The sequence below is a fragment of the Garra rufa genome, chromosome 5 (assembly GCF_049309525.1).
Source record: "Garra rufa chromosome 5, GarRuf1.0, whole genome shotgun sequence".
NCBI lineage: Eukaryota > Metazoa > Chordata > Actinopteri > Cypriniformes > Cyprinidae > Garra > Garra rufa.
The window spans coordinates 23,947,401-23,961,247 of record NC_133365.1 but is presented as its reverse complement, the minus strand read 5'-3'; the positions used below and the strand labels follow the sequence as shown (position 1 = coordinate 23,961,247).

At 34.1% G+C, this 13,847-nt stretch overlaps 1 protein-coding gene across 1 annotated transcript in view; it reads left to right on the top strand.

Annotated features, from left to right (window-relative positions):
- Positions 1-1,562: 1,562 nt before the first annotated feature.
- Positions 1,563-13,847, top strand: part of man2a1 (mannosidase, alpha, class 2A, member 1) — an 83,544-nt gene continuing 71,259 nt past the window's right edge. The window contains exons 1-3 of the mRNA XM_073840878.1: positions 1,563-1,972; positions 5,662-5,919; positions 8,149-8,293. Coding sequence (XP_073696979.1) covers positions 1,847-1,972; positions 5,662-5,919; positions 8,149-8,293 — 529 coding nt within the window. The 5' untranslated portion in view covers positions 1,563-1,846. The remainder of the gene's footprint in view (positions 1,973-5,661; positions 5,920-8,148; positions 8,294-13,847) is intronic.

Genomic DNA, 13,847 nt, shown 5'->3' with positions numbered 1-13,847 from the left:
ATAGAAAATAAAGAAATAATTATAATTTCCACTTGATTAATCAATTCATTAATCAGTTAATAATTTATTAAAGCGAGACACTACAGGTAGCCTACAGCTGAGGTCAAAAGTTTACATACACCTTGCAGAATCTGCAAAATGTTAATTGTTTTACCAAAATAAAAGGGTTCATACAAAATTCATGTTATTTTTTATTTAATACTGACCCGAAAAAGATATTTCACATAAAATATGTTTACATATGGTCCACAAGATAAAATAATAGTTAAAATTACCCTGTTCAAAAGTTTACATACACTTGATTCTTAATACTGTGTACCTGAATGATCCACAGCTGTGTTTTTTTTAGTAAAAAGTAAAAGTAATAGTTGTTTATGAGTCCCTTGTTTGTCCTGAACAGTTAAACTGCCTGCTGTTCTTCAGAAAAATTCTTCAGGTCCCACAAATTCTTTGGTTTTTCAGCATTTTTGTGTGTTTGAACCCTTTCCAACAATGACTGTATGATTTTGAGATCCATCTTTTCACACTGAGGAACATATTCAACTATTACAGAGGGTTTAAACTCTCATTGATGCTCCACAAGGAAAAATAGTGCATTAAGAGCTGATATCACTTATAATAGTTTATATAGGTTATACAAATTAGGCAGATGTTATATGAATAAACCCTTCTTGGTTTGGTGAAAGTACTACTACTGAAATTGAGATTTCTGGTTCAGTGCATTTTGAGAAAAATTGAAGATATTGCCTTTAAAGATAGATATGTATGTATGCAAATAGATAAAGTGTAAGAAAATTAACTCTTAAATGTGTATTTTGGATGTTTTCTTCCCACTAGTATGAATTATGACAAGTTATGGAACAATAACATTAAATAAACTTCATATAAAATTTACATTTTTATATTTATACATTACAGTACATGCATGCAATAATCATGTTTTATTTTTATTTATTATTATTATTATGGGCGGAATAAAAAAATATTTATCTCTTTACCTCTGGGACACCACAGATAAAGACAGCCTCAATAAAAAAATTGACTAAAATGTATGTTCTCACCTGAGTATGTGCGTCTGTGTGAGTGAGTGATAAAAATACAAAAATGTTGAAAAAATATGCAATCCCTCTCTCTCCTTTCTCTCTCTCTCTCGATCGATAATATAAGACATGTTATTATAAGACATGTAACACAATAACGCTGAATAAGCGTTTAGTTATAATAAATTCCAAAGTTTTAAATTTCTATTGATATATTACAGGCTACTAATCATCGATATCTGTCAAATATTTTTAATGGGGGGGGGGAGATACAATATTTTTACACAAATTATTTTAGATTTCTGGGACACCACAGACAAAAAAAGCTTTGAACTGAATTGAAGAAAGAAAACTGGCTAAAATGTATGGGCTCACCTGAGTGAGGAAGTGTGTGCGTGTGAGAGGGAGTGTGTGTGCGTGCGTGTGAGTGAGTGATGTATTCACTCGATAGGCGGCGCAACTCCACGCTCACTTTTCCTCTGTCTGCAGCACAGTAAGCGCAGGAAGGGGGCAGGGTTCGCGCTTTTCCTTTGCCTGTTTGACCATCACAATTTGCTGAATCACACAAACTCTTCCGCATCGTCAAAACTTTGAAGACAGATCGCAGTGGATTTCAGTCCGTGGATACACACCGCGACATTTCCCCGCCGTCAGACAGAGAAGGTGTCCCCTTCCGCGTAACTCTTCATGGCGAAAAGCCCCTTCTTTTTCACTTCTGCCTTCTGTCACTTACGGGACCATCGCTCGCGAGCCACAAGCCTTTAAAAGTTTGCCTTTCATGTGAATGTACAGGACTTATCTGAGAAATGAAGCTCAGCAGACAGTTCACAGTTTTTGGCAGTGCCATATTCTGTGTTGTGGTATTTTCCTTGTACCTGATGTTGGATCACATAGATCATAGCAAAAACCCAAATGGAGAGAGAATTCAAAACGTAAGTGTTACCCTGTCTTATCAGTAAAACTGTGTGATATAGAGAGCTGTCAGCCGATGTGTGTTTTCTGCGTTTGGACTGCTGGTCCGTGAACTTACAGGTGAATGTTAACTTGATTGTGATGTGGTTGATAAAAGATAATTTGCTTCTTCCAAAGTGACATTATACTATTAAAATAATACACCGGTCCGACACAAACATGGCTGTGAAAAGAGAGTCATTTCCTGCATTTCCTTTTTCTCAAATACTTTGTCGCGTGTTTACTATTAAGTAACTTTGAATTGTGATACTGTTCTAAGTAACGTTAAGAATGCGAATTAAAAGAGAGAATCTGTTTAGCTTCAGATAGTGAACTGATCACAAAGGTCATTTCCTCTCAGCGTTCATAGGTTGTTTCAAAATCCCAGCGAGCTGCCTACATTGACAGCACAGTGTGTTTCCTACTGAATTCTGCTTTTGCATTCAAATAGCTACAGACTCCCATTAATTGTCTTACCTGTATAAACTCTTTGATTAACATATTGTATTTTAATGTAGGTATCATTAAGGTGCAATTATGTCCATGGCCGTAGCCAGCTATGAGGTCACCTCGGTCCGGACCTCGGTCATTTTTTATATTCAAAAATAAAATGTCAAGCTCTTTGAATGATTATTTAGCCGTTTAAACCACCTCATATCACATGAGTGTTTGCAATTCATGTTGCTGCGAGAAGTTAACGGCAGTGAACGGGGCTTGAGAGCGCGTTGAGTGAGAGCGCGGGTGCAGCCACCGTTTGTTGCCAGATCCACCTATTATACCTGTATTTTGACTCGTTTGTCCAATTTAGTCTGACACTTTGGGGCGTTTATTAAGTGGAAAGTTGAACGTTAGTGATAGTGATATATTAATCTTATTTACAAAACACAAACTTTGAACTTATTTCGGATATTGTTTTCTTTCTTTTTGTAATTGCTTGTTTTTCGTAGCAACTGGCAACATTGTACATTCATAAAAAAAGCTTATAGACAATCTGTAATTTAATTGCTGACAGAAAGATACCACAATCGGTAAGACAAACGCAGTGGTCATCGTTAATATCTGAAAGAAATGTAGGCTATAACACTATCAAAAACAATAGCATAATACAAATCTGTTTGTTACAGAATGAAATAGGCTACTGTGCCAAATAACGTTAACGTTACTGGCCAGCAGGAAGACGTCTCGTGCTCTTTAGTTAACCTTAAGTCATCAAAAAACATTAATTAAAGCAGTGTTTCTCAACTGGTGGGTCGCTAAAACGTTTTGAGTGGGTCGCGGAGTGTGCAGTCAAAGAAACAACAAACGTAATTCTGTTTTTTCTGACGCTATACTATTATTTAGACGAGAGTGAAAGCGGTTGACTCTTCTATCAGTACCTGAGAAAAATGCTTTTTCTTTTTTTTTTTTTTTCGTTCTAGTTACGTAAAGAAAACTTTCCTGGCTAACCAATAGGGAACGTTCTTGAGAACGTTCCGGGAACGTTCTGGGAACAAAAAACTAACGTTCCCAGAACGTTCTGGGAACCAAAAATTGTTAGCTGGGATGTTTGCTTTTGCGTGCAGCTTGCAATGTCAAGACACACACACACAATTATTTTAAGTTTCTTTTTTTGGCAGTATTTTAGAGTCGAAAACTTAAATATTTTGTCAATAAAATAAAACTATTAACTTTAACTTAACTAATTAATGTAACTTTAGAAATTTAAAAATAAGCTAATTTTGGAGTTTGACAATGAACACATCACAACCATGCTTGGGATGGCCCTGATTGCAACACACAGCTATAAAGTATAGTTTAAACCAATGTGCGCAATTGAAGAAACATGTTCAAACATTTAGAAAAACACAGAGATACACTCCCCTTCCTCCACTCACAGCTCTTATAGAACAAGAGACACATAATCAAGCCAAAATGCTTTGATGAACATTAATTGTCAGTCTTTATTCACCTGTTTCTTGTGGTTGAGAAACCACAAGAAACATGTAAATAAAGACTGACAATGAATGCATAATAGCATAGTTTAATAGTAGCGGGACACATTGTAACACATTGTTACAACCCCATCTGTGTTATAGGAATTTAAAACTGGTTAGTGCCTTCTAGTTAGCGAAGCATTTATGAACTATCTAACCGGATAAATAACAGATTGGAGATTAAAATAATAGCAGAATGATCTTATTTTAAATGAATACTTAAGAACTTGAAGAACAATTTTCTTAAGCCAGAAATGTACTTTAGCTATGGTAAAATAAATATTCAGTGATATCTTAAAAAGACTTTTGGATTTTGGTGCAATTTTTTCTCTATATAATGTTTATATGGCAACTAGTAAATTTGGTCATGCCAGCACGTGTGGAAATAGTTAAAGCATGCGTGTTACAGCTAACCCCGCGTTAGATTTTGCCCCGTGCTCCCTTAATGCTAATCTTATTGTCCCTTACTTTTTCACTTAATACTGTTCAAATCTGTGATTAAAAACAGATTCAAATACAATGTCATTACTCAAATGTGCTGTAAGTCATTTGTTTTGTTTTCCTGATAGTGTGGCCAGATTAGATGAGCTCATAAATTGAAAAGGAGTCACTTCTCCAATTCTGAATTTAAGAACTGACTCCCTTACTACCAGCTGTCTGGATTTTTTTTTTTTTTTTTTTTTTTCTTCAAATGTATGTTTTGTATTTTTCAGAAACGTTGCTTTATTGGAAAACTGTCACATACTGGCAGAGGGTAAAGAATGACAGCCGAGAACCAGTGATGTTTAGGGCTGTGTCTGCTAACCCTAAATTCAAGTTCTACAGGATTCACACGCGGCGTACATATACACTGTGTTTATTTAAAATCCAGTAGACCGGGGTGCCCAACCCTGCTCCTGGAGATCTACCTACCTTCAGACTTCCAGCCCTGCTCCAACCCAGCTGTCTGTAATTAGCAAATGATACCTAAGAGATTAGCTGGATCAGGTGTATTTGATCAGGGTTGAAACTGAACTTTATAGGATGGTAGATCTCCAGGAACAGGGTTGGGCACCCCTGCAGCAGACTAAACCTAAGCTTAACACTCTGGCACACGGGGTGTCCAAACTCGGTCCTTGAGGGCCGGTGTCCTGCAGAGTTTAGCTCCAACCCCAATTAGACACAACTGAACCAGCTAATCAGGCTCTTACTAGGTGTACTAGAAACTTCCCAGCAGATGTGTTGAGGCATTTTGGATCTAAACTCTGCAGGACACCGTCCCTAAAGGACCGAGTTTGGGCACCCCTGCTCTGGCAGCATTTAATATGAAACACCTGAGAGTTTTACAAAATTGAGCACTGATGTTCTTTGACATTGAAGTACTACAATCTGGCATGGCAAATATTCAAACAACTCATTTGAATGATGTTTGACATTTGAGTGGAAAGTAAGAGAATTCGAATTGAATGTACATTTTAGTCTCTCCCCTTTAGACACGGTGTGTCTGATCTGGAGAAGTTGCACGCCTGATCAATTAATTTGGATGTTAAAATATATTTTCTTAACCCAAAAGGCTTGTAAACAAAGTCTGAGATGCACTGTGTTCGATGTGTTGTGTTGTAAGTTACGTCATTGTCTGAATTTTGCACTGAAGGGCTGGGTGGTCTTATCCAAGGCAGTGTTAAAAATGTTACTCACCGTTTTTCTCTATTCTGCAGGGCCAACTTGGTATTCTGCAGGACAAAATAGACCACTTAGAAAGACTGCTTGCAGAGAACAATGAGATCATTTCTAACATCAGGGACTCAGTAATTAACCTGAGAGAAACTGTGAAAGATGGGAGAATGTTTCCTGAAGGGAACATGAGTCAGGGGAACTTTGAATTGCTGCCCCCTGCTCCTGCGCTGCTCCCCATCCACTCAGAGGACTGCCAGTTTGCAGGACGGACCTACTCCAAGGCAGCGGATGGAGTACAGGTACTAAAGAAGAAGTGTTAAGACTAGGTGGACCAATTGATTATTGTTAGGGCTCAACAGTAATATTTCTTTTGCTTGCCTGATCCAGTTTTGTTCGGTACCTGGCCTGTCAATATTTGATATAAAATAATAAATATAGTAAATATAATTTAGAATAATTATAATCCAAATACAATCAATAGTAATAATAATAAATATATAATAATAGCTATATATACAGTATATATTATTAGATTTTTGTTATTCAAAATGCTGAATTAATTCAAAAATATATTCAAATAGAAAACAGTTATTTTAAATTGCAATTATTTTTCAGAATATTATTATTTTCCCTGTATTTTTAATCAAATAAATGCAACTTTGATGTTACTAAGTTACACCAATTTACAAAAATGTATTAGTTTTTCTTTCTTTTTCTTTTTTTGCAACAATAGCTGGGAATAAGCCAGCTTTAACAGTCTGTAAATAACATTTGCATGAGTCATCTGTGATAGAGCTCATCCATTCAGATGCCAGTTAATTCATGGCAGGAAAGGGAGTTGATATTCATTCTTCCTCCAAACTAAAACCTCAATATCATCATTTTTGTACACAATTGACCGCACTAGCATGCTGGTCAACTACAGCTGAATTCAAAAGTTTACATAAACCTTGCAGAATCTGCAAAATGTTAATTATTTTACCAAAAATAAGAGGGATCATACAAAATGCATGTTATTTTTTATTTAGTACTGACCTGATTAAGATATTTCACATGTAAGACGTTTAAATGTAGTCCACAAGAGAAAATAATTGTTGAATTAAAAAAAAGACTCTGTTCAAAAGTTTACATACACTTAATACTGTGTTGTTACCTGATTGATCCACAGCTGTGTTTTTTGTTTAGTGAGAGTTGAGTCCCTTTTTTTTTTTGCCTGAACAGTTAAACTGCCTGCTGTTCTTTAGAAAAATCCCAAATTCTTTTTTTTTTCTCAGCATTTTTGCATATTTTAACTATTAAAGAAGGTTTAAATGCTCACTGATGCTTCAGAAGGAAAAACAATGCATTAGAAGAAGATCAGGGTAAATTTAACTTATTTTGTTTTCTGGGGAACATGTAAGTGTCTTCTGTAGCTTCTGTAGGGCAGTACTAAATGAAAAAAATATGATATTTAGGCAAAATAAGAAAAATGTACACATCCTCATTCTGTTCAAACGTTTACACCTCTGGCTCTTGCCCGCATTGTTTTTCCTTCTGAAGCATCAGTGAGTGTTTGAACCTTCTGTAATAGTTGCATATGAGTCCCTCAGTTGTCCTCAGTGTGAAAAGATGAATGGAAAGAGTTCAAATACACAAAAATGCTGCAGAAATACACAAAAACATTTTGCTGATTTTGCAAGGTGTATGTAAACTTTTGACTTCAACTGTATATAATGAAGGTAGACTTTAACTGAAGGATTAAACTATATTATTAGGATGTTCACAGCTGTCACGTTATGTATGTTGTGATACTGTAATGAAACAGGAAGAGATTCATCATTCCATAAGCATTTGGTTGGCGTGACAGAGAAAGTCAGAGAAAAATAATTCAGTCACCTTGAAACTCTTTTGCTATTTTATTATGCATAACATACTTTTGAAAAAGATTATTTTCCTCAACAATGTTACAGTAAACATGGATAGATCAATGCCAGAGAGACTTGTTTTCCAGAGACCCACTGGCTGTTCTGTGGAGGTTGAGAAATACCTCAGTGCTTGAATTGTCACTCTTGCAGACTAATCTTTGCATATATTTGCATATGCGTTTGTCTATGGCTTGCCTTTTTTCCTTAGCCATGTTCTGCCTTTAATTGTTTTACATGGCGACGTGATGTAAAATCAGCATTTACAAGTGCAAGTTGTAATTTATTGCTATCCAAACTGGAAATATTGGTGTTTTTCCATTTGTCACTTGAGGAAATAAATCCCTGCTGTTTTAAAAAAAAAAACTAGGGTTGTGCTGTGTTTGTCAATAATTCAATTTAATTCCAGTCCAAATCATCATCTTTGAGGTTACATGCAGGAATTGCTTAAGAAAATATAGTTTTTTTGTTTGTTTCAGAAAACTGACAGCTGAAATTAACTAGGTCCAGACATTTTAAGAGTTTCATCTGGATTTAAATAGAATTTAGCCAAAGCAAATAAATTGATTTATGGAAGTATGTATGTTATAGTCCAAAAAAATGATGATCTCTCCTGCTTTCCTCCAGATGCTGGATGTCTATGATTTACTCAGCTTTGATAACCCTGATGGTGGAGTATGGAAACAAGGCTTTGATATCTCTTATCAGGAAAATGAATGGGACAATGAGCCACTCCAAGTCTTTGTTGTGCCCCATTCACATAATGACCCCGGTGAGTACTAATGTTTGTTGGCCATTGTCTTGTGTTTGTAGTCAGTGCGAATAACCATTTATCTAGTAGACATGAGTTTGTCTTTGATTTTTGTACATGGTGAATATAACAAACTTTTGTGATTAATGGCTAAAATTTGATCAGTTGCAGACCTGGGTTAAATCCAAAAAATACATTGATATTAAAGTAGTAGTTAGTCGGGGTCTATGATTTCTGCAATGTGGAAAACGCAGACAGAATCTTGGAATACAGTCATAAAAATTAAATTTACTGTATAATGTGAAATGTCACGGAATTTGCCCAATTTGGGATGAATAAATCAAAAGTAGGTCAGCACGCTTAAATCAAAACGCATTATTGACTAGTGTCTGTGAATATTAAGCTGCAAAAATACTAAATACAAACTTGTATGAATGAACGAACACATAAACAGAATCGCTAGAACTGATCTGAGTCACTTCATGAGCATTTTATTGTTTCTTTTGAGAAAAACTATTGTCATATCATACAAACAGAAACTTAAAGGTCTTTACAGCAACCTGTCAAAATAAAATTTTGGTTTAACTTAAAGAAACTGTGACTGAAATGAATTACTTTATGTAATGATAGTAGTATTACTACTAATAAAATTATAATTAAAACGTTTTTGAAGGAATATTTACTATAAAAATTATTTACCAGAATTTATTTACAAGAAAAATGTAAATACCAACACAGTATTTCTGAAATCAATAAAATAATAATAAATTAATTATTTATAAAATCAGTTATTTAGACATGCTCTTGATTATTAAAATTTCATGAAACTATTAAAAATGAGTCTTGGAAATTAATGAAAAACACAAAATTTGGTAAAAAAAAAAATGTTTAAATGAATCTGAGAAAAAAATAAAACGTATTTCATAGGTCCATAAAATTAAATTTTTATTCAACTTTTAATACTTGTCTGTTAAATTGCATAATTTCATGATTTCAATTAATTCCACATTTTGATTAATATATTTTTTAATTGAACCATTAAAACTGTAGTGAAAATGGAATCCAGAAAAATAAAAACTGAAAAAAATAAAATAAAATAAAAAATGGAAAAAAATAAAAAGGAAAAAATCTAGACATCCTACATCTGTTGCTAGAAAGTAATGCTATCATTAAATTGTTAAATACAACACAAACTCAAAGTTCATAGATACAAAACGCCAAAATATAAGTTTGGTTTAACTTGAAGAAATTATGACAAATATTGTTGTATAGTAAAGTGTACTTCTGAAAGTAATATTCTTTTATTATTTTAAGAAATATCATAAAACCGAGATGTTTACCCATGTTTTAGTTTGTACTGTAAACAAGTTTTGTTCTGTAACACCTTATTTGACAAAACAAATTGTTTTGTATTCTAAATGTAATTTATTTGCATTGAAATAGAATTTTATTAGGCACCAGATAAATTTATGTATATATCCTAAAACACAGAAACCAACCCACCAGTTTTATATTTTCTTTTTTTATTATTGAGGTCTAACAAACATGCATTATGCATTATTCCCCATTGTTGGTTTAAAATTTATATATATATATATATATATATATATTATTGTGAGATGTGAGATTGGTAAGTGCTTTCAGACGCATACACGTTGATTATTATTAGTATATTCACTTCCACATGCAAATAAAGCGAGACAGTATTTCGGATGGTTTAAAAGCAGATATGGGAAGCTTGAATTTTTGTTAAAGCACTTACATGAATTATTCATTACTACCTTTTATTGTTTGAGCTATAGTTTAAATAGGCTAAAAATTGTCTGACTAAATAAACCTTTTTGAGGTAGGAATAGTTTTCCAGGTGGATGAACATCTGTTGTGTTACTTTAAAAAGAGGAATTTATTGTGTAAAACTGATTTACATCCATAATTAAGTTCTCAATCAGTCTTTAAAAACTTAAAAATTGGTTTATTAGTACAAGTATTACCTGGTTTATTTTGCTTGTAATTGGAGGATCGTGTTGTTACATATATATACTTTAATATTTATTTTAGTCTATGAATAACGTCATTATCCTCATCATTGGAGTAAATCCTAATGATATTTGTGCTTTGTCTTTGATTTGCACTTGAAATAAAGATCAGTCTCAGTTGAGCTCATCACAACTAGCCAGATAAGACAGATTGCTATTTACACCTGGTAGTCTCTCAAATCTCTTTTGACCACTCGGATCAGGTTTCAAGTGAAGGTCTCTGGTTTTACAACTATCACTTATCATCACCATTATACTGTTACAGTGTGTTGATTTAGCATAACATTCGAAAGGAAAGCACAGAAATAATGTGGTCACATGCACTTCTGAGTTGGTTTTAGTGTTCAGAAGCATTTTAGACCCTGTTTGACTACGTGTGATCAGATCACCTGAGACAGATATTTATACAGGTCTAAACAGGGTCATAGTTACGTCAGTTCCATTTCTGGTATTGTTGTGCTTATTGTGTAAAAGTCGCCATGACAACAAGGTTCAAAGAGACAATATAATTTTACACAAAAAAGGTGTAATATTTACATGGTTACAAAAACAGTATGTATTTTGTGCATTGTAAACTGGCATACTAAAATTGTGAGTTTTAGCTTAAAAATACAGTTGAAGTCAAAAGTTTACATCCCTCTTTAAGAATCTGCAAAATGTTAATTATTTTCCCAAAGTAAGAGGGATCATACAAAATGCATGTTGTTGTTTATTTAGTACTGACCTAAATAAGATGTTTCACATAAAAGATGTTTACATATAGTCCACAAGAGAAAATAATAGTTGAATTTATAAAAGTGACCCCATTCAAAAGTTTACATCCACTTGGTTCTTAAAGGATTAGTTCACTTTCAGAACAAAAAATTACGGATTATTTACTCACCCCTTTGTCATACAAGATATTCATGTCTTTCGTCATTTCGTAAAGAAATTATGTTTCTTGAGGAAAACATTTCAGGAATTATCTCCATATAGTGGACTTCAATGGTGCCCTTCCAAAATGCTGTTTCAATGCAGCTTCAAATGGTTCTAAACGATCCCTCTTATTTTGGTAAAATACTTAACATTTTGCAGATTCTGAAAGGGGGATGTAAACTTTTGACCTGAACTGTAGCTAAGTAGTAGTAGAAATGCCTTTCTGTGGTGATGGACAAGTGCTCTTGAAAGCTAAACTTGTATTGAGCTCTGAATATTCCTTTAAATAGGCTAACTGAATAGGCTTGCCATTCTGTGGTTTTTAGTATTTTAATAGCTGTGATAGATGAGAATTGATGTACTCTTCCTCTTAACAGCCGTCTCACTCAGCGCAAAAGAGCTAACAATGAAATAGCATACAAAAACAGGAAGTTTATTACTTGACCCTTCCGTGTGTATTACCAAGTGTGCACTTCATCTTTTACATTACATGTGAGAAAGGACAGAAAGGAAATTATTGTCAGATACACAGCAGTCTGTACTTAACTCACTAAAAATGTGTTTAATATGATGGATATTACCTGATTTTCTCATACTTTGATTGTAGGATTTTGTTTATACATTTAATTACAAATAAATCTGAGACCATATCTAAGCTGTCTGCATTTACAAGGTCAGTCCTGTCTTTGAGAACACAAAGAAAACATTTATACGCTTCTTCAGTGATAAACATGTTTTCTATTTCAAATTGCAGTTCATTTTGATGTATTTGTAGAGTGAAAAGTAAAAAATATCTGGTGGTTTATCTATCCTTAAAGGGAAGAAAAATGTTTGTTTATTAGCTTTTTGGTAAAAATAATACTAACATTAAAATTAATCCATGCAGGAAGCCATTTTGTTATTATGTTGCTTAAAACAGGAAATGACAGAGAGAAGCTCTGTAGTCACCTCATCCCAGTCACATGTGATTTTTCTGTGTTCAGCTTGATGTACTCAGGACTCAAAAGACACTTTTAGCTTAAAACACTGCAGTAATAAAGCAATGTTCATGGCACAAGATGCTAAAAACTAGGGATGCACCGATACCAATCGGTCGATAAAGCTTGCGCGTTTTGTCAGTAAAGCCGGTTCTGTAATCAGCGGTAAATGCCATCAGGTGCGTGATTTCACGTTGAGCCGTATATACTACACACAGCCGTTGTTTACCGACGAGCTGCGCATAGCAATGTTCATTATCAGTGTGAATGTGCGCAGCTCGTCTGTAAACAACGGCTGTGTGTAGTATATACGGCTCAACGTGAAATCACGCACCTGATGGCATTTACCGCTGATTACAGAACCGGCTTTACTGACAAAACGCGCAAGTTATCGACCGATACATATCGTGCATCCCTACTAAAAACCAATGGTAAACTAAAAACTTTAAATATTATTTAATAAAACAAAAAAAAATTAGCAAAGATAATATTATTCGAATTACTCACTTATGCGTGACTAGACTGTTGATGGATAACCAGTGTTCCATCCAGAACCCATTTCAGTTATTTTAAGCAAACATTACCAGGTGAATTAACATGCACTGTTCTCACACACACACACAGGTAAAGCGACTCAGTAGCCCGAGCCGTTTGCTGTTTGACTGCATTGTTGGTGTGTGTGGTAACCGGATCTGTTCTGTTTTTATTCTGTGTCAGCATTTCATTCACGCATCGCTTTTGTTTTATTAGTTTCTTGTCAAAACGTTGACTTAGAATGTGAAACAAAAAGTGTGCATGAACAAACCTAAATTTAATTTATAATAACTGTTAAATCACATTTATCATAGAACAAAATTCACTGTTTATTAGTGTTTAGTTGGTGAGCAGTGAGTTAGTTGCCTATACAGTACATAGTTTAAGTTGGAAAACTGGTTCTGTGTTGTTTTTATTGTTCTGTTGGACGTTTCTTCAACTAGGGGCACTTTTAGCCTTGTAAAGTTGAAGAAAAAAATGTTCAAAAGTCACTTAACACAGTCTTATAAGTTTAAATAATTTGTCTAGTTTTAAGGTCTGTAAGAGGACAAACTTAGATTACAAGAGAAATTGTTTTCCAACCTGCAATGAACAAATGTCATTTCCGCCATATCACAATATACAGCTGTTGTTTAAAAACAGAATAACTTATGCCACTCAAGAATTGTCTAAGATCATTTTTGTAACTAGTTTTACCAGATTATCCACAATGTACAATAATTATACATTGTCAATGAGATAAATTAACTGCCCTAAGGTCCAAATGCTGAACTGTACACCTGTCACACTCTAAAATTAAATATTGGTTTGGGTAAGAGCTTTTTAAGTATTAATTCAAAGCCAATCAGTGAAGCTATCTCCCATTTTTTTCACAAAAAACTACAGAAATATCACAGAAATGACAGGGTGTTGTGGAAATGACAAGGAATAAACGTAAATGTAGGGAAGCTTCATCCCAATGCTGGAACATGACTGTTTCTGGATTGAAACATTTGCAGTTATGCAAATCTACTCTTGCAATCAGTGTTGTTTTCGTCAACGATGACGATGACGAAATCATTTAGTTGACGCCACTTTTTTTCATGACGATAACGAGACGATGACGAGATAAAA